Source organism: Coregonus lavaretus (assembly GCF_964263955.1).
Source record: "Coregonus lavaretus genome assembly, chromosome: 19".
NCBI classification, from domain to species: Eukaryota; Metazoa; Chordata; class Actinopteri; order Salmoniformes; family Salmonidae; genus Coregonus; species Coregonus lavaretus.
The window spans coordinates 4,072,916-4,090,971 of NC_140006.1; the positions used below are offsets into that span (position 1 = coordinate 4,072,916).

An 18,056-nucleotide genomic window follows, 5' to 3' on the forward strand; every position below is an offset into this window, starting at 1 on the left:
TGTCAAATTCGTTACTATGTTGTGATGTCATTAAAGACGGTAGAACAACATAACTGTATCTCTGGGTGGGGGACGATAACAATGTGATTTTAGCATTCTAGATGAGATTATTGTTTCCATATTGATTTGTTCTCAGTCAGTGACCACGCCCAGATGAGCACAAACATGATGAAACACCCCCTTTTCTACTCAAGTATAAAACCCTCCTGACGAAATTCACATCAGACCAAGCATACCACGGTATAAGCCGGATGTTGCAAATGGTTGAATTTCTACAAGACCAAGCAGATTACAGTATAAGCTGGATGTTGTAAATGGTTGAATTTCTACCAGACCAGGAAGCGTGAAGCTGAAGCTACATGTTACAAAATGGTTAGACCAGAAAGACCAGAAAACGTGAGATGTTAGTCCACACGTTTGAAATGGAGGCACTCTGAAACTCTCAACCTCTACACGAGGTGAAGAAGAAGACAATGCACTAGACCTTATCATCTCAGTCTGCAGCTGGCATGTTTAGTCGTCTAGAGAACTTTCACTAAAGCCACGAGTTGGGAGGGACAATCCCTCTCAGACAACCGCTGGTACATCTGAAGTATCTATTCTAACAGATCAACTCTACGAACTACAGGGTATGCTGACCAGAACAAATTATCCAGTTTTACCTAGTGTTGATTTTTCAGTGTAACATTTCTAGTGTTGATTCAAGAGTTAAATTAACTTAATACTCAGTGGTGTAAAATAACCCCAGTTTTGGTGTTAATAACCAGAGTTGAGTGTGACCATAATTTTTACTGTGTACACTGAATAAAATAAAAGTCCCTCTCAACCAGCTTCATGAGGAATGCTTTTCCAACAGTCTTGAAGGAGTTCTCACACATGCTGAGCACTTGTTGGCTGCTTTTCCTTCACTCTGTGGTCTAACTCATCCCAAACCATCTCAGTTGGGTTGAGGTCGGGGGATTGTGGAGGCCAGGCCATCTGATGCAGCACTATATCACTCTCCTTGGTCAAATAGTCCTTACACAGACTGGAGGTGTCGTTTTGGTCATTGTTCTGTTGAAAAACAAATGATAGTCCCACTAAGCGCAAAACAGATGGGATGGCTTATCGCTGCAGAATGCTGTGGTAGCCATGCTGGTTAAGTGTGCCTTGAATTCTAAATAAATCACAGACAGTGTCACCAGCAAAGCAGCCCCACACCATCACAACTCCTCCTACCTGCGGAGATCATCCGTTCACCTACTCTGCGTCTCACAAAGACACGGCAGTTGGAACCAACAATCTCAAATTTCAGACCAAAAGACAGATTTTCACCGGTCTAATGTCCATTGCTTGTATTTCTTGGCCCAAGCCAGTCTCTTCTTCTTCTTGGTGTCCTTTAGCAGTGGTTTCTTTGAAGCAATTCGACCATGAAGGCCTGATTCACGCAGTCTCTTCTGAACAGTTGATGTTGAGATGGGTCTGTGACCTGAACTCTGTGAAGCATTTACTTGTGCTGCAACCTGAGGTGTAGTGAACTCTAATGAACTTATCCTCTGCAGCAGAGGTAACTCTGGGTTTTCCTTTCCTGTGGCGGTCCTTATGAGAGCCACTTTCATCACAGCGCTTGATGGTTTTTGCGACTGCACTTGAAGAAACTTTAAAAGTTATTGAAATTGGACTGTCATTTCTCTTTGCTTATTTGAGCTGTTCTTGCCATAATATGGACTTGGTCTTTTACCAAATAGGGCTATCTTCTGTATACCACCTTGTCACAACACAACTGATTGGCTCATTGTGAAGGAAAGAAATTCCACAAATTAACTTTTAACAAGGCACACCTGTTATTTGAAGTGCATTCCAGGTGACTCCCTCATGAAGTTGGTTGAGAGAATGCCAAAAGTGTGCAAAGCTGTCATCAAGGCACATTTTTTGGTTACAACATGATTCCACATGTGTTATTTCATAGTTTCGATGTCTTCACTATTATTCTACAATGTAGAAAATAGTAAAAATAAAGAAAAACCCTGGAATGAGTAGGTGTGTCCAAACTTTTGACTTTCTTACATTGTCAAGAGACGTCACTTTCCTACCCCCTCCTCCAGGTTTGGTGAATGGACCAACCAGACCCTCAAGACTGCCATGGGCAAGTCCCTTGACTGGTAACAGGAAGGGTGGGAGAACAACCTGAAGGTAATCCTCTTTGCACACAACAGCAGCATTCAGAGTGGTCCTCTGTAGCTCAGCTGGTAGAGCACGGCGCTTGTAACGCCAAGGTAGTGGGTTCGATCCCCGGGACCACCCATACACAAAAAAAATGTATGCACGAATGACTGTAAGTCGCTTTGGATAAAAGCGTCTGCTAAATGGCATATTATTATTATATTATTCAGGCCTCCACCGAGTACGGACAGGAGCCGCAGCTGTTGACTGAGGTAAACGATGCAATTGTATATAGAATTATTGCATATACTGTAGTTTTTCAAATTTGTGATTGACTTAGTGTTGTTGTTTGTCTATTGCTATTTTTGTATAACACTTCTTTCAGATCACTGAAACCCCACCTGATCTGGTGGAAGTTGTCAAACCAGATCAGAACGCCTTCGAGGACCACCTGAAGTCATGGACTGAGAAGGATGTGGAGGTTTTTGACAAGGTAAAAATGATTGCCTGCTGTTAATATGTTTTCTGGCCCTCCAAGAGATATGTAAGAAATGTATTTGTAATATGAAATATAATTGCATTTATTCCTATTATCAATCATGGTGAGACTGAACATTGACAAGGCGCAGGAGAAACAGAAGAAGAGCTACCAGAGCAGAATCATGAAGGGGACCAAGTGCTACAACATCCAGGCAAATTACTTGGTTTGGAAGAAGGACGAAAGGAAGGCGAGACCTAGGAAACCTCGCTGCTCTTTCGCTCCTAGCTGGGGTCACCATCTGTTAAGGTGAATAGAAAACATCTCAGATACAGTGGGGAAAAAAGTATTTAGTCAGCCACCAATTGTGCAAGTTCTCCCACTTAAAAAGATGAGAGAGGCCTGTAATTTTCATCATAGGTACACGTCAACTATGACAGACAAATTGAGAGAAAAAAATCCAGAAAATCACATTTTAGGATTTTTAATGAATTTATTTGCAAATTATGGTGGAAAATAAGTATTTGGTCACCTACAAACAAGCAAGATTTCTGGCTCTCACAGACCTGTAACTTCTTCTTTTAGAGGCTCCTCTGTCCTCCACTCGTTACCTGTATTAATGGCACCTGTTTGAACTTGTTATCAGTATAAAAGACACCTGTCCACAACCTCAAACAGTCACACTCCAAACTCCACTATGGCCAAGACCAAAGAGCTGTCAAAGGACACCAGAATCAAAATTGTAGACCTGCACCAGGCTGGGAAGACTGAATCTGCAATAGGTAAGCAGCTTGGTTTGAAGAAATCAACTGTGGGAGCAATTATTAGGAAATGGAAGACATACAAGACCACTGATAATCTCCCTCGATCTGGGGCTCCACGCAAGATCTCACCTCGTGGGGTCAAAATGATCACAAGAACGATGAGCAAAAATCCCAGAACCACACGGGGGGACCTAGTGAATGACCTGCAGAGAGCTGGGACCAAAGTAACAAAGCCTACCATCAGTAACACACTACGCCGCCAGGGACTCAAATCCTGCAGTGACAGACGTGTCCCCCTGCTTAAGCCAGTACATGTCCAGGCCCGTCTGAAGATTGCTAGAGTGCATTTGGATGATCCAGAAGAGGATTGGGAGAATGTCATATGGTCAGATGAAACCAAAATATAATTTTTGGGTAAAAACTCAACTCGTCGTGTTTGGAGGACAAATAATGCTGAGTTGCATCCAAAGAACACCATACCTACTGTGAAGCATGGGGGTGGAAACATCATGCTTTGGGGCTGTTTTTCTGCAAAGGGACCAGGACGACTGATCCGTGTAAAGGAAAGAATGAATGGGGCCATGTATCGTGAGATTTTGAGTGAAAACCTCCTTCCATCAGCAAGGGCATTGAAGATGAAACGTGGCTGGGTCTTTCAGCATGACAATGATCCCAAACACACCGCCCAGGCAACGAAGGAGTGGCTTCGTAAGAAGCATTTCAAGGTCCTGGAGTGGCCTAGCCAGTCTCCAGAACTCAACCCCATAGAAAATCTTTGGAGGGAGTTGAAAGTCTGTGTTGCCCAGCAACAGCCCTAAAACATCACTGCTCTAGAGGAGATCTGCATGGAGGAATGGGCCAAAATACCAGCAACAGTGTGTGAAAACCTTGTGAAGACTTACAGAAAACGTTTGACCTGTGTCATTGCCAACAAAGGGTATATAACAAAGTATTGAGTAACTTTTGTTATTGACCAAATACTTATTTTCCACGATAATTTGCAAATAAATTCATTAAAAATCCTACAATGTGATTTTCTGGATTTTTTTCCCTCATTTTGTCTGTCATAGTTAACGTGTACCTATGATGAAAATTACAGGCCTCTCTCATCTTTTTAAGTGGGAGAACTTGCACAATTGGTGGCTGACTAAATACTTTTTTCCCCCACTGTAATAACTATTTGCATCTGCACACAAAATAACCTGAAGCTAGTTTTAGTTTCCCTAACACTGATATTGTTCTCTTTGTCTTCCTAGGGTTACCTCGGTGGAAGCCAACAATCTTCTCCAGTTGGAGCAGTTGGACGGTCGACCACTGAAAGCACAAACCATGAAGTGCTTTGAAAGGCTGGTCATGGCTCACATCAACACCATCATGCCGGAAACCATAGACCCACCCTAATTCGCATACCACCCACAGATGACACAATCTCAATCGCACTCCACACTGCCCTTTCCCACCTGGACAAAAAGGAACACCTATGTGAGAATGCTGTTCATTGACTACAGCTCAGCGTTCAACACCGTAGTGCCCACAAAGCTCATCACTAAGCTAAGGACCCTGGGACTAAACACCTCCCTCTGCAACTGCATCCTGGACTTCCTGACGGGCTGCCCCCAGGTGGTAAAGATAGGCAACAACACATCTGCCACGCTGATCCTCAACACTGGGGCCCCTCAGGGGTGCGTGCTTAGTCCCCTCCTGTACTCCCTGTTCACCCACGATTGCGTGGCCAAGCACGACTCTAACACCATCATTACATTTGCTGACGACACAACAGTGGTAGGCCTGATCACCGACAATGATGAGACAGCCTATAGGGAGGAGGTCAGAGACCTGGCATTGTGGTGCCAGGACAACAACCTCTCCCTCAATGTGAGCAAGATCAAGAAGTTGATGGTGGATTATAGGAAAAGGAGGGCCGAACAGGCCCCCATTGACAACAACGGGTCTGTAGTGGAGCGGGTCGAGAGTTTCAAGTTCCTTGGTGTCCACATCACCAACACACATATCATGGTCCAAACACAATTGTGAAGAGGGTACGACAACAACTTTTCCCCCTCAGGAGACTGAAAAGATTTGGCATGGGTCCCCAGATCCTCAAAAAGTTATACAGCTGCACCATCGAGAGCATCCTGACCGGTTGCATCACCGCCTGGTAGGCAACTGCTCGGCATCTGACCGTAAGGCGCTACAGAGTGTAGTGCGTACGGCCCAGTACATCACTGGGGTCAAGCTTCCTGCCATCCGGGACCTACATAGTAGGCAGTGTCAGAGGAAGGCCCAAAAAATGGTCAAAGACTCCAGTCACCCAAGTCATAGACAGTTCTCTCAGCTACCGCACGGCAAGCGGTACCGGTGTGGCAAGTCTAGGTCCAAAAGGCTCCTTAACAGCCATAAGTCTGCTGAACAATTAATCAAATGGCCACCCGGACTATTTACATTGACCCCCCCCCACTCCCCTTTGTTTTTACACTGCTGCTACATGCTGTTTATTATCTATGCATAGTAATATAATAATAATAATAATATGCCATTTAGCAGACGCTTTTATCCAAAGCGACTTACAGTCATGCGTGCATACATTTTTGTGTATGGGTGGTCCCGGGGATCGAACCCACTACCTTGGCGTTACAAGCGCCGTGCTCTACCAGCTGAGCTACAGAGGACCACAAGTCCTCAACCAACCTGCACATTGACTAGGTGCCGGTACCCCCTGTATATAGCCTCGTTATTGTTATGTAATGTTATTGTGTTACTTTTTTATTTAATATTTTCTTAACTCTATTTCTTGAACTGCATTGTTGGTTAAGGGCTTTTAAGTAAGCATTTCAAGGTAAGGCGAATGTGATGAATCAAATAGGATTTGATTGGTATTAGATTTTCTTTATTGTGTCATAATTTTTTATTACACAAAATGACAGATGTCCGGACCTCTGTGTCCTCATATGTGGTTACGTCCCTGCTTGTGATTTGTGAGTGGTTTAGTGGTTTGATGACGTATTATTTTGTGAAAGGCAGGACAATGGATTCACATTGGATCTGTATTTGATGTCTGGGATAATAATAATGACAGAACCCTGTGAGTTGTATTTAGAATTTCATAGTCACACATTGAGATTCGTTGTTGCAAGTACACATTTTTTTTTCGAAAGCTTGTATCATAATGTGTGAAAAATGTAACAAGGGTTGCAAACGTGTGACTTGACATTTGAATAAATTCAGAATCTCTTTCTAGAAATTTACAGAACTTTCTACAAGCTTAAACATCTCTTGGTAACGTGACAACAGTGACAAAATTCAGAGTATGCGCAGATAAAAAATATGAAAGTGTGTTTTTGATTCCCAGCAGACTATTTATAGTCGTAAATGGACTTGTAATAATTTGGAAAATAAATTATGCTTGCAAATCTTAATGAATGTATTGAAATGTCAAGTTACAAGTTTGTGACTGTTGTAAAAAAAAATCACACCATGACACAAGCTTGCGAAATTAAATTACACATTTGCAAATCGTATTTGCAACCACTAATCTCAATGTGACCACAAAATTCTAAACACAAACTCACAGGGTTCTGTCATCATTATTATCCCATATTGATACAGGGTTGCTGTTTGTGATCTATAAATGTGACGTAAGGCTTTAAGGTGTATGTGTGTGTGTGTGTCTGTGTGTGGCGGTTACTGCCGTTCAAGATTAGGGAGGAAGATAATATTTTTTTAGCATGGCCTTATTTCTATTACAGCATATTGGATGAATGTCATTCATATTCCATTCGCCCAGATCAATGTAACATCGATAGGTTTAGGCTACTAAATGATACTCGAATTTGCCCTATACTCATCATGTGGTTGCTACAACCTAGAACCACCTAGAGTCGATTGACGCGCCCGTGTGTCACATGTGGCATCATTTTGAATACTGAGTAGGTCCGTGTGTGTTTATGCTAGAGGCTTACCGTTTATTGCAGTGGCTGCAGCTCAATTCCCTCTTTCTGCCCATATTCCATAACATGGGGCTTTTTGAAAGCAGTGTTTTCTATACGGAAGATCCGGACAAGAAAATCGTCACGAAATAGTTTGAAAAATCCGAACTGTTTGAGCTAGCAACTCAAACGACCCCATCATCAAAGGAGACATTCACAAACACGACAGTGTCTACGACATCCACAAGCTTTACAGCAGTTGTCTGAACTTTCAGACGCCCATGTCCTAATTTCGAAGACTTCTTCTCATAAAACCGAACCATTCGGCCCTGGCCGAACCATTTGAGCTACCAACATCGACAGGTAAGACTCTCACGAACATTCAGCACTCAATTGTTTTGCGTTATGCAAGCTTCAGGGGAGTTGTTGGAATGTAAGAAAAAATGTCACAAAAGTGAATAGGGTGTAAAAAGTGCCATAACCAAAGTGACTAAATTGGTGTAAAAAAAATAGTTTCCCTATATCTCCTAGATGTAGGACAGACACTTCAAAACCGTATTCTTTATGATAGATTTTTTGACTGTCTGTTTTGCCATTTATTCATTAATGAATAATATATATTTAAAAAATTGAATACCTGTAGGTGACCTAAAATTCTAAATTAAATAGCGAAATGATCCATTGAATGACCATCTTAAAACAATTCCATATGTTAGCTTAGTAGATATCGCGAACCAAGGGCTTAGACGAATTGGAGAAGTCAAGGTGACACAGTAACACATTCAGTACTGCCTTGCACACTCTTGCCTGCATCTAGCTGATCTGGGGTGTAATCATTAAGTCCAAACAGTTGCAAAACAAGAGTTTCTATTGGAAAAATTCAGGTAGGTCTCTCTCCGTTTCGTTCTGATTGCTTCCGACTAAGAAATATTTTCCAACAGAATCAGTGGAATGATCACCCATACACACAGTTCACCTTCATAGCAGCCACACACAGCATCATTACTTTGCTCCTTGTATAACTCCTTATCGCATCTACGCACTCTCCTGCTCTCAGCTTTCCCCTTTGCTTGTGGACTTCAGTGCACAATACAACAGCTGTCTGTGACCAGGCGCAAAAACCTCTCCAAGTCAAACATTCATACCATAACCACTAACCGCTACACAGCCTACATCGTTGTCACCATATTAGCGTGGAACCCCGTATTATCGGCATATTCAACAGCGTTTAAGAAATATATTACCTTCAACAGTGTTATCTTCTGATCAAGCCATCAATGTTATGTGATTATTGGTGTCGTAAAAATGTTAGCTAACGGGTTAGCAATTAGCATGTTTGACATTTCAGTGGAAATACTACTATTATCAGCTTTTTGATAAGCGGTTTAGCAAATAAATACATCCCGTATTATCGGCATACGGTCCCCAGTTATTGGCCACCTTACTATTTTGTTCAATTACAAGATATATCTGTTGAATTTTGTTCAAAAAAGAGACACCAACCACGTACCCGAAGTGTTTACTAGATAGATAGGCGGCAGATAGCTTAGTGGTTAAGAGTGTTGTGCCAGTAACCGAAAGGTCGCTGGTTCTAATCCCCGAGCCGACTAGGTGAAAAATCTGTCGATGTGCCCTTGAGCAAGGCACTTAACCCTAATTGCTCCTGTAAGTCGCTCTGGATAAGAGCGTCTGCAAAATGACTAATTATTTTATTTTAATTTTATTTTTTTATAGTTGCCTAGTTGGCTAGCCTTCCGGTAAAAAATAATGACTTGCCTGTCAACTTTTCATTGCGTAGCCCGGTGCACCCTCCTGTGGACTCTTAAAAAATGGTTCTTCACCAACATATTCAGTGTTGTAACCAAATAATTTGTTTTACAGATTAATGTTATGTTTTGAGAAAGTAGATAACAGTTGAATACTAAAATATGAGTGTTAATAATTTACATCAAATAAAACGTTAATTTCAGTTATGTGCATTGACATAAACAATGAAAACACTGTTGGAGCTTGCGTTGCAGAGGTGCACTTGGAAAGTAAAGGAAGAAATACACAAGATGGATTGAATAAATATATCTATATTATATTTTAGACTTTTTTTGTACAAATAAATAATTTCATATGAACATAAACAAAACAAACAATTAAAACTCGACCTCCATCCATATTTTGTCACAAAAATCACAATAAAAATCCAGCTCCGCCGCTAGCTCTTGATCCCACTTCACACACCTACAGTGGAACCAGTGCAGACAGAAGTCACAGCACACCCATGGCACCTCGGATCTACACTCCTGAGGGGAGCTTGCAGGCGGATCATGCTCCCCGCATCGAGCACAGCAGGTGGTGTCTTCTTTTATAAAAAATAAAATAATAATACAAATTTATTAATATGGTTTTCAAAATGTAGAAGTTCTTCAACAACAATAGTAATTGATACAACTGAGAGAGAGAGAAAAACAGCTTATGAAGTACCCGAGAGTGGTGCCATGGGTGGCGTGACAGACGTGACCGGTGGAGCTTTTCTCTTCCTTTTCTGTGCTGCAGTTTGAGAAAAAGTAGTGTTTGACAGAGCATGTTGCATGAAAACCCTTTTCAACTTTTTTACATCAATACCTCGCTGGAGGAAGCTGCAAAGGTTTTGGAGGAGGTGGAGATGACTTGAGGGCTGGTGCTATGGACTGTAGACAGGTAAAGAGATATATACAGTGGGGAGAACAAGTATTTGATACACTGCCGATTTTGCAGGTTTTCCTACTTACAAAGCATGTAGAGGTCTGTAACAAAATCACATTGTATAATTTTTAAGTATTTAATTTGCATGTTATTGCATGACATAAGTATTTGATACATCAGAAAAGCAGAACTTAATATTTGGTACAGAAACCTTTGTTTGCAATTACAGAGATCATACGTTTCCTGTAGGTCTTGACCAGGTTTGCACACATTGCAGCAGGGATTTTGGCCCACTCCTCCATACAGACCTTCTCCAGATCCTTCAGGTTTCGGGGCTGTTGCTGGGCAATACGGACTTTCAGCTCCCTCCAAAGATTTTCTATTGGGTTCAGGTCTGGAGACTGGCTAGGCCACTCCAGGACCTTGTGATGCTTCTTACGGAGCCACTCCTTAGTTGCCCTGGCTGTGTGTTTCGGGTCGTTGTCATGCTGGAAGACCCAGCCACGACCCATCTTCAATGCTCTTACTGAGGGAAGGAGGTTGTTGGCCAAGATCTCGCGATACATGGCCCCATCCATCCTCCCCTCAATACGGTGCAGTCGTCCTGTCCCCTTTGCAGAAAAGCATCCACAAAGAATGATGTTTCCACCTCCATGCTTCACGGTTGGGATGGTGTTCTTGGGGTTGTACTCATCCTTCTTCTTCCTCCAAACACGACGAGTGGAGTTTAGACCAAAAAGCTCTATTTTTGTCTCATCACACCTCATAACCTTCTCCCATTCCTCCTTTGGATCATCCAGATGGTCATTGGCAAACTTCAGACGGGCCTGGACATGCGCTGGCTTGAGCAGGGGGACCTTGCGTGCGCTGCAGGATTTTAATCCATGATGGCGTAGTGTGTTACTAATGGTTTTCTTTGAGACTGTGGTCCCAGCTCTCTTCAGGTCATTGACCAGGTCCTGCCATGTAGTTCTGGGCTGATCCCTCACCTTCCTCATGATCATTAATGCCCCACGAGGTGAGATCTTGCATGGAGCCCCAGACCGTGGGTGATTGACCGTCATCTTGAACTTCTTCCATTTTCTAATAATTGCACCAACAGTTGTTAACTTCTCACCAAGCTGCTTGCCTATTGTCCTGTAGCCCATCCCAGCCTTGTGCAGGTCTACAATGTTATCCCTGATGTCCTTACACAGCTCTCTGGTCTTGGCCATTGTGGAGAGGTTGAAGTCTGTTTTATTGAGTGTGTGGACGGGTGTCTTTTTATACAGGTAACGAGTTCAAACAGGTGCAGTTAATACTGGTAATGAGTGGAGAACAGGAGGGCTTCTTATAGAAAAACGAACAGGTCTGTGAGAGCCGGAATTCTTACTGGTTGGTAGGTGATCAAATACTTATGTCATGCAATAAAATGCAAATTAATTACTTAAAAATCATACAATGTGATTTTCTGGATTTTTGTTTTAGATTCTGTCTCTCACAGTTGAAGTGTACCTATGATAAAAATTACAGACCTCTACATGCTTTGTAAGTAGGAAAACCTGCAAAATCGGCAGTGTATCAAATACTTGTTTTCCCCACTGTATATATTTTTTTACATTGATGTTTTATAAAACAGATAACAGATTTTCGTAATTTAACATGTGTAAAAAAATTGTATGCACTCACTAACTCTAAGTCACTCTGGATAAGAGCGTCTGCTAAATGACTAAAATGTAAAATGTTTACCTGTGGAGGTGGCGGTATTCAAATTGCAGGGGGCAGGGACACCAGACGAGGCTGCTATGGTGGTGTGATCAGGGGAGATGGAGGAGGCAGTTGGTCCAGGGGAGGCCGTGTTGGTGGTGACAGACGGGGGGGTGGTGTGCATCGTGGTGGTGGTGGACAAAACCGCCGCCGATGGCTTGGAGGAGCTGGTGTTTGTAATGGTGGGGTAGAGGGGCCGACGATGGTGTGGCCGGGAGAGTAGGCACATGGCCTTCATCTGCAGCTGGGGTCTCCGGCAGCTCCTACAGGTGTTGCACACTGGGAGGCACTGGCAGTGCTGATGCAGTTGTCAGGAGTGGTTCCAGCAGGGGGTCCAGCAAAGGCGATGGCGTCCCAGTGTGTAGTGGCCACCGGGGAAACACTTGGGGTATAGATTTGTCTGGGTTTCTCCCTCAACCCACTCTCCTCCAAGTGCTTCTCATAAGAAGTGAAGAAGGTGTCCATCGTCGGACGTGTGGCACACTCAGCTCTCCCCCTGTCCAGGGTGTCCGGCCTCCTCATGCTCAGGTTCTTGTGCCTCCTCCTGAACATTTCCCACCACCTCTTCCCCAGTGGTGGGATTCTTTCCCTTGGGTGCCGAAACCTACAATAGAATAGAATATATAACTGTCCATCCAGGATGAAAATGTTTGTTTTGGCTTCACCATACACATCCACATTTACATCACACACATTGAGAACAGTCAGTCCACCAATCTACATACATAAACACATAGAACACCAAATACCTGCGTATTTTGTCGGCATATTTCATCAGCCTCTGTCTGGTGAAGGGGAACCCATGGCTGGCGCAGTAGATACAGATTTTCATCCTCTGGTGCAAGCAATGTGGGTGGTCCACTGCGACAACCATGGGTCACCCGGCCGCTCAGCCTGTCCGCCAGGGTCTGCCGAGGTACACCATGCACCTAGTTAGATAAGAAAATAAAACTGTTACTAGCAGATATAATTCACATACACATGGTAATCTCCTAAAAACAAAAGATGCCTAACCTTGGCAGCCTGGCGGATAGGCATGCCTGCTCTGCAGTCCTCCATGGCATGGAACATGTCCACCTCACTCCACTGCTTCCTCTTGACTTTCTCCATGCTGTGGTAGTAAATACATGTCGCTAAATAACTTGGCATACTATACACATTTTAGAAAGATAACTAAATCTGAATAAGTATAAACATTTACATTTCAAAGCTAAGGCATTGAAAGGTGATGAAAGTTTTCACAATAACTGAAAGTGTACCCACGTTTTTTGTTTGATGTTATCTGCAATGAAAATTAGTGTCCCAATTAGTTTAATATTGATGCATACATTGTAACATTTGACTAAATACTGCCTCTATGTAGCTGTTGTAAGATGAAACATAGCCAACAGTGATAGGTGTCAAAAAGTTCATGGTTTAAAGTTCCAAATCCATTTTTGCAGATTGTGCAAAAACGCCTCCGTCAGTGGACTCCAATTTTGATACGGTAAAGCTTGACAACATTCAGCTTTTTCCGTGATATGTATTATCTAACGCTTACAATTTCTTTCCTTTTTGCTGTCTTAGCCGTTCTATCAACATTTAGAAACTAAGCTAGCAACATTAGAAAATCCGTTAGCTATATTTCAGAGGTAAAAAGTTGGATATTAAATTATGTGTGGTCTGTCGCGCAGTCGAATTTTACAATATGCAGCTTGTCCCACAAAATGTGTACATATATAACTTTTTTGAAAACTCTCAAAACCTAACTTAACTTACATAAATTGCACTGAAAATCGGTGGTCAGCTAGATAGAAGGGTGTCTTTAGTCGCAAAACTTACCATTATTTTCCAGTCCATTTGAGCTCGAGGTGATTTAGTCCTCCAACCGAGAGTGTTCGAAGTTAGAGGGTGTCCGATGTCAACAAACTAGAACTAACGCATTAGTAAACCAACAATCCGATCGATGTGTACAAGGTTAAATTGGCTGTTGAGTATGGCTGTTGAGTATGCTAAATTGGCTGCATTAGCTAAGTAAGTGAAAGGTACATTAACAAGAAAAAAATGACATCAAAATATATACGCTGCTTCTCCTTCATTTTTGAAGAAATGGATTTGTTCAAAACGGTTCAGCTATTGTCTTTCTCTCTCTTTGAGTCAACTACTCACCACACTTTATGCACTGTAGTGCTACCTATATGTAGTTTATGCTTTCGCTACTAGAGTCATTCTCTTATCCTTTGATTGGGTGGACAAGATGTTAGTTCATACTGCAAGAGCTCTGATAGGATGGAGGACATCCTCCAGAAGTCATCATAATTACTGTGTAAGTTTATGGAAGGGGATGAGAACCATGAGCCTCCTAGGTTTTATATTGAAGTCCCCTGTAGCTCAGTTGGTAGAGCATGGCGCTTGCAACGCCAGGGTTGTGGGTTCGTTTCCCACGGGGAGCCAGTATGAAAATGTATGCAATAACTAACTGTAAGTCGCTCTGGATAAGAGCGTCTGCTAAATGACTAAAATGAAAATGTAATATACCCAGAGGAGGACAGAAATAGCTGCCCTCCGGCTACACCATGGTGCCACCCTAGAGCATGATGTTGAGGCTACTGCAGACCTTCATTGCAAAACATATATTTTTTTCAATCAGTTACAGTGGGGAAAATAAGTATTTAGTCAGCCACCAATTGTGCAAGTTCTCCCACTTAAAAAGATGAGAGAGGCCTGTAATTTTCATCATAGGTACACGTCAACTATGACAGACAAAATGAGAAAAAAAAATACAGAACATTTTTACATTTTAGTCATTTAGCAGACGCTCTTATCCAGAGCGACTTACAGTTAGTGAATACATTTTTTTTTTTATACTGGCCCCCCGTGGGAATCGAACTCACAACCCTGGCGTTGCAAACGCCATGCTCTATCAACTGAGCTACATCCCTGCCGGCCATTCCCTCCCCTACCCTGGACGACACTGGGCCAATTGTGCGACGCCCATGAGTCTCCCGGTCGCGGCCGGCTGCGACAGAGCCTGGATTCGAACCAGGATCTCTAGTGGCACAGTTAGCACTGCGATGCAATGCCTTAGACCACTGCACACTCAGGAGCACACCACTGCGCCACTCAGGAGCACATCATCCTACAAAATCACATTGTAGGATGTTTAATGAATTTATTTGCAAATTATGGTGGAAAATAAGTATTTGGTCAATAACAAAAGTTTCTCAATATCTTGTTATATACCCTTTGTTGGCAATGACACAGGTCAAACGTTTTCTGTAAGTCTTCACAAGGTTTTCACACACTGTTGCTGGTATTTTGGCCCATTCCTCCATGCAGATCTCCTCTAGAGCATTGATGTTTTGGGCCTGTCGCTGGGCAACATGGACTTTCAACTCCCTCCAAATATTTTCTATGGGGTTGAGATCTGGAGACTGGCTAGGCCATTCCAGGACCTTGAAATGCTTCTTACGAAGCCACTCCTTCGTTGCCCGGGCGGTGTGTTTGGGATCATTGTCATGCTGAAAGACCCAGCCACGTTTCATCTTCAATGCCCTTGCTGATGGAAGGAGGTTTTCACTCAAAATCTCACAATACATGGCCCCATTCATTCTTTCCTTTACACGGATCAGTCGTCCTGGTCCCTTTGCAGAAAAACAGCCCCAAATCATGATGTTTCCACCCCCATGCTTCACAGTAGGTATGGTGTTCTTTGGATGCAACTCAGCATTCTTTGTCCTCCAAACACGACGAGTTGAGTTTTTACCAAAAAGTTCTATTTTGGTTTCATCTGACCATATGACATTCTCCCAATCCTCTTCTGGATCATCCAAATGCACTCTAGCAAACTTCAGACGGGCCTGGACATGTACTGGCTTAAGCAGGGGGACACGTCTGGCACTGCAGGATTTGAGTCCCTGGCGGCGTAGTGTGTTATTGATGGTAGGCTTTGTTACTTTGGTCCCAGCTCTCTGCAGGTCATTCACTAGGTTCCCCCGTGTGGTTCTGGGATTTTTGCTCACCGTTCTTGTGATCATTTTGACCCCACAGGGTGAGATCTTGCGTGTTTAGCCCCAGATCGAGGTAGATTATCAGTGTCTTCCATTTCCTAATAATTGCTCCCACAGTTGATTTCTTCAAACCAAGCTGCTTACCTATTGCATATTCAGTCTTCCCAGCCTGGTGCAGGTCTACAATTTTGTTTCTGGTGTCCTTTGACAGCTCTTTGGTCTTGGCCATAGTGGAGTTTGGAGTGTGACTGTTTGAGGTTGTGGACAGGTGTCTTTTATACTGATAACAAGTTCAAACAGGTGCCATTAATAAAGGTAACGAGTGGAGGACAGAGGAGCCTCTTAAAGAAGAAGTTACAGGTCTGTGAGAGCCAGAAATCTTGCTTGTTTGTAGGTGACCAAATACTTATTTTCCACCATAATTTGCAAATAAATTCATAAAAAATCCTACAATGTGATTTTCTGGATTTCTTTTCCTCAATTTGTCTGTCATAGTTGACGTGTACCTATGATGAAAATTACAGGCCTCTCTCATCTTTTTAAGTGGGAGAACTTGCACAATTGGTGGCTGACTAAATACTTTTTTACCCCACTGTATTCGGTGGCCTTAATATATTTAGCACAGTTTTATCTACAAATGCTAACATTTTTCACAAGTTTCACTTTAAAATAAATGAAAAAAAAAAAACACTGAGTAGATGGTTCTCCCCTTCCTCCTCTGAGGAGCCTCCACTGGTGTGAGTGTATGTTACCTGTGGCCATGAGATGCTGCCAGGCTGTATGAGCTCATGTCCCCGGATTGGGCAGATGAGATGCCATTTCTGTACATGGTTCCGGTCATAGGATCCGCCCCTCTCTCCAACAATAGGCTGACCAGCTCAAAGTTCCCTGAGAAGAATGACACGCAACGTTATGAACTCAAATGAACCAGCTCATGATAAAACGAAGAACGATTATAAGCTTGCCAACATGTATTTAGTCATCTGCAGTGACTGGTTACCCCAAACGTTTTACATGAACTAAATCAAAATCACATTTGATTGGTCACATACACATATTAGCAGATGTTATTGCGGGTGTATTGAAATACTTGTGTTCCTAGCAAACACTGCAGTAATTTCTAACAATACACAACAATACAAGTTTAAAAGTAAAAATATTATGACAACCGATGTTGGAGTCCGGCATGTATGTATGTGATGGGAAATGTGTATGTGTGTGTATGTGTGTGTGTATACAGTACCAGTCATAAGTTTGGACACCTACTCATTCCAGGTTTTTCTTTATTTTTACTATTTTCTACAATGTAGAATAATAGTGAAGACATCAAAACTATGAAATAACACATATGGAATGATTTAGTAACCAAATATAAATCCAGATAATCACATTGTATGATTTTTAAGTAATTAATTTGCTTTTTATTGCATGACATAAGTATTTGATACATCAGAAAAGCAGAACTTAATATTTGGTACAGAAACCTTTGTTTGCAAGTACAGAGATCATACGTTTCCTGTAGGTCTTGACCAGGTTTGCAGACACTGCAGCAGGGATTTTGGCCCACTCCTCCATACAGACCTTCTCCAGATCCTTCAGGTTTCGGGGCTGTCGCTGGGCAATACGGACTTTCAGCTCCCTCCAAAGATTTTCTATTGGGTTCAGTTCTGGAGACTGGCTAGGCCACTCCAGGACCTTGAGATGCTTCTTACGGAGCCACTCCTTAGTTGCCCTGGCTGTGTGTTTTCGGTCGTTGTCATGCTGGAAGACCCAGCCACGACCCAACTTCAATGTTCTTACTGAGGTAAGGAGGTTGTTGGCCAAGATCTCGCGATACATGGCCCCTTCCATCCTCCCCTCAATATGGTGCGGTCGTCCTATCCCCTTTGCAGAAAAGCATCCCCAAAGAATGATTTTTCCACCTCCATGCTTCACGGTTGGGATGGTGTTCTTGGGGTTGTACTCATCCTTCTTCTTCTTCCAAACACGGCTAGTGGAGTTTAGACCAAAAAGCTCTATTTTTGTCTCATCAGACCACATGACCTTCTCCCATTCCTCCTCTGGTTCATCCAGATGGTCATTGGCAAACTTCAGACAGGCCTGGACATGCGCTGGCTTGAGCAGGGGGACCTGCCTTGCGCTGCAGGATTTTAATCCATGACGGCGTAATGTGTTACTAATGGTTTTCTTTGAGACTGTGGTCCCAGCTCTCTTCAGGTCATTGACCAGGTCCTGCCATGTAGTTCTGGGCTGATCCCTCACCTTCCTCATGATCATTGATGCCCCACGAGGTGAGATCTTGCATGGAGCCCCAGACCGAGGGTGATTGACCGTC

General features: G+C 42.8%; 2 protein-coding genes across 2 annotated transcripts in view; both read right to left on the reverse strand.

The window, feature by feature from the left end:
- LOC311146884 (ankyrin repeat and BTB/POZ domain-containing protein 3-A-like) overlaps positions 1-18,056 on the reverse strand; it is a 294,967-nt gene that overhangs the window by 22,590 nt on the left and 254,321 nt on the right. The window contains exon 8 of the mRNA XM_084183500.1: positions 16,474-16,609. Coding sequence (XP_084039626.1) covers positions 16,474-16,609 — 136 coding nt within the window. The remainder of the gene's footprint in view (positions 1-16,473; positions 16,610-18,056) is intronic.
- On the reverse strand, positions 9,472-13,645 carry LOC311146883 (uncharacterized protein). Its single transcript, XM_084183499.1, has 7 exons — positions 13,554-13,645; positions 12,996-13,014; positions 12,747-12,843; positions 12,482-12,661; positions 11,715-12,336; positions 9,786-9,851; positions 9,472-9,663 (listed from the first exon to the last, which is right to left on the reverse strand). The coding sequence occupies exons 3-5, from the start codon at positions 12,840-12,842 to the stop codon at positions 12,217-12,219; spliced, it is 396 nt and encodes a 131-aa protein (XP_084039625.1). The 5' UTR covers position 12,843; positions 12,996-13,014; positions 13,554-13,645; the 3' UTR covers positions 9,472-9,663; positions 9,786-9,851; positions 11,715-12,216.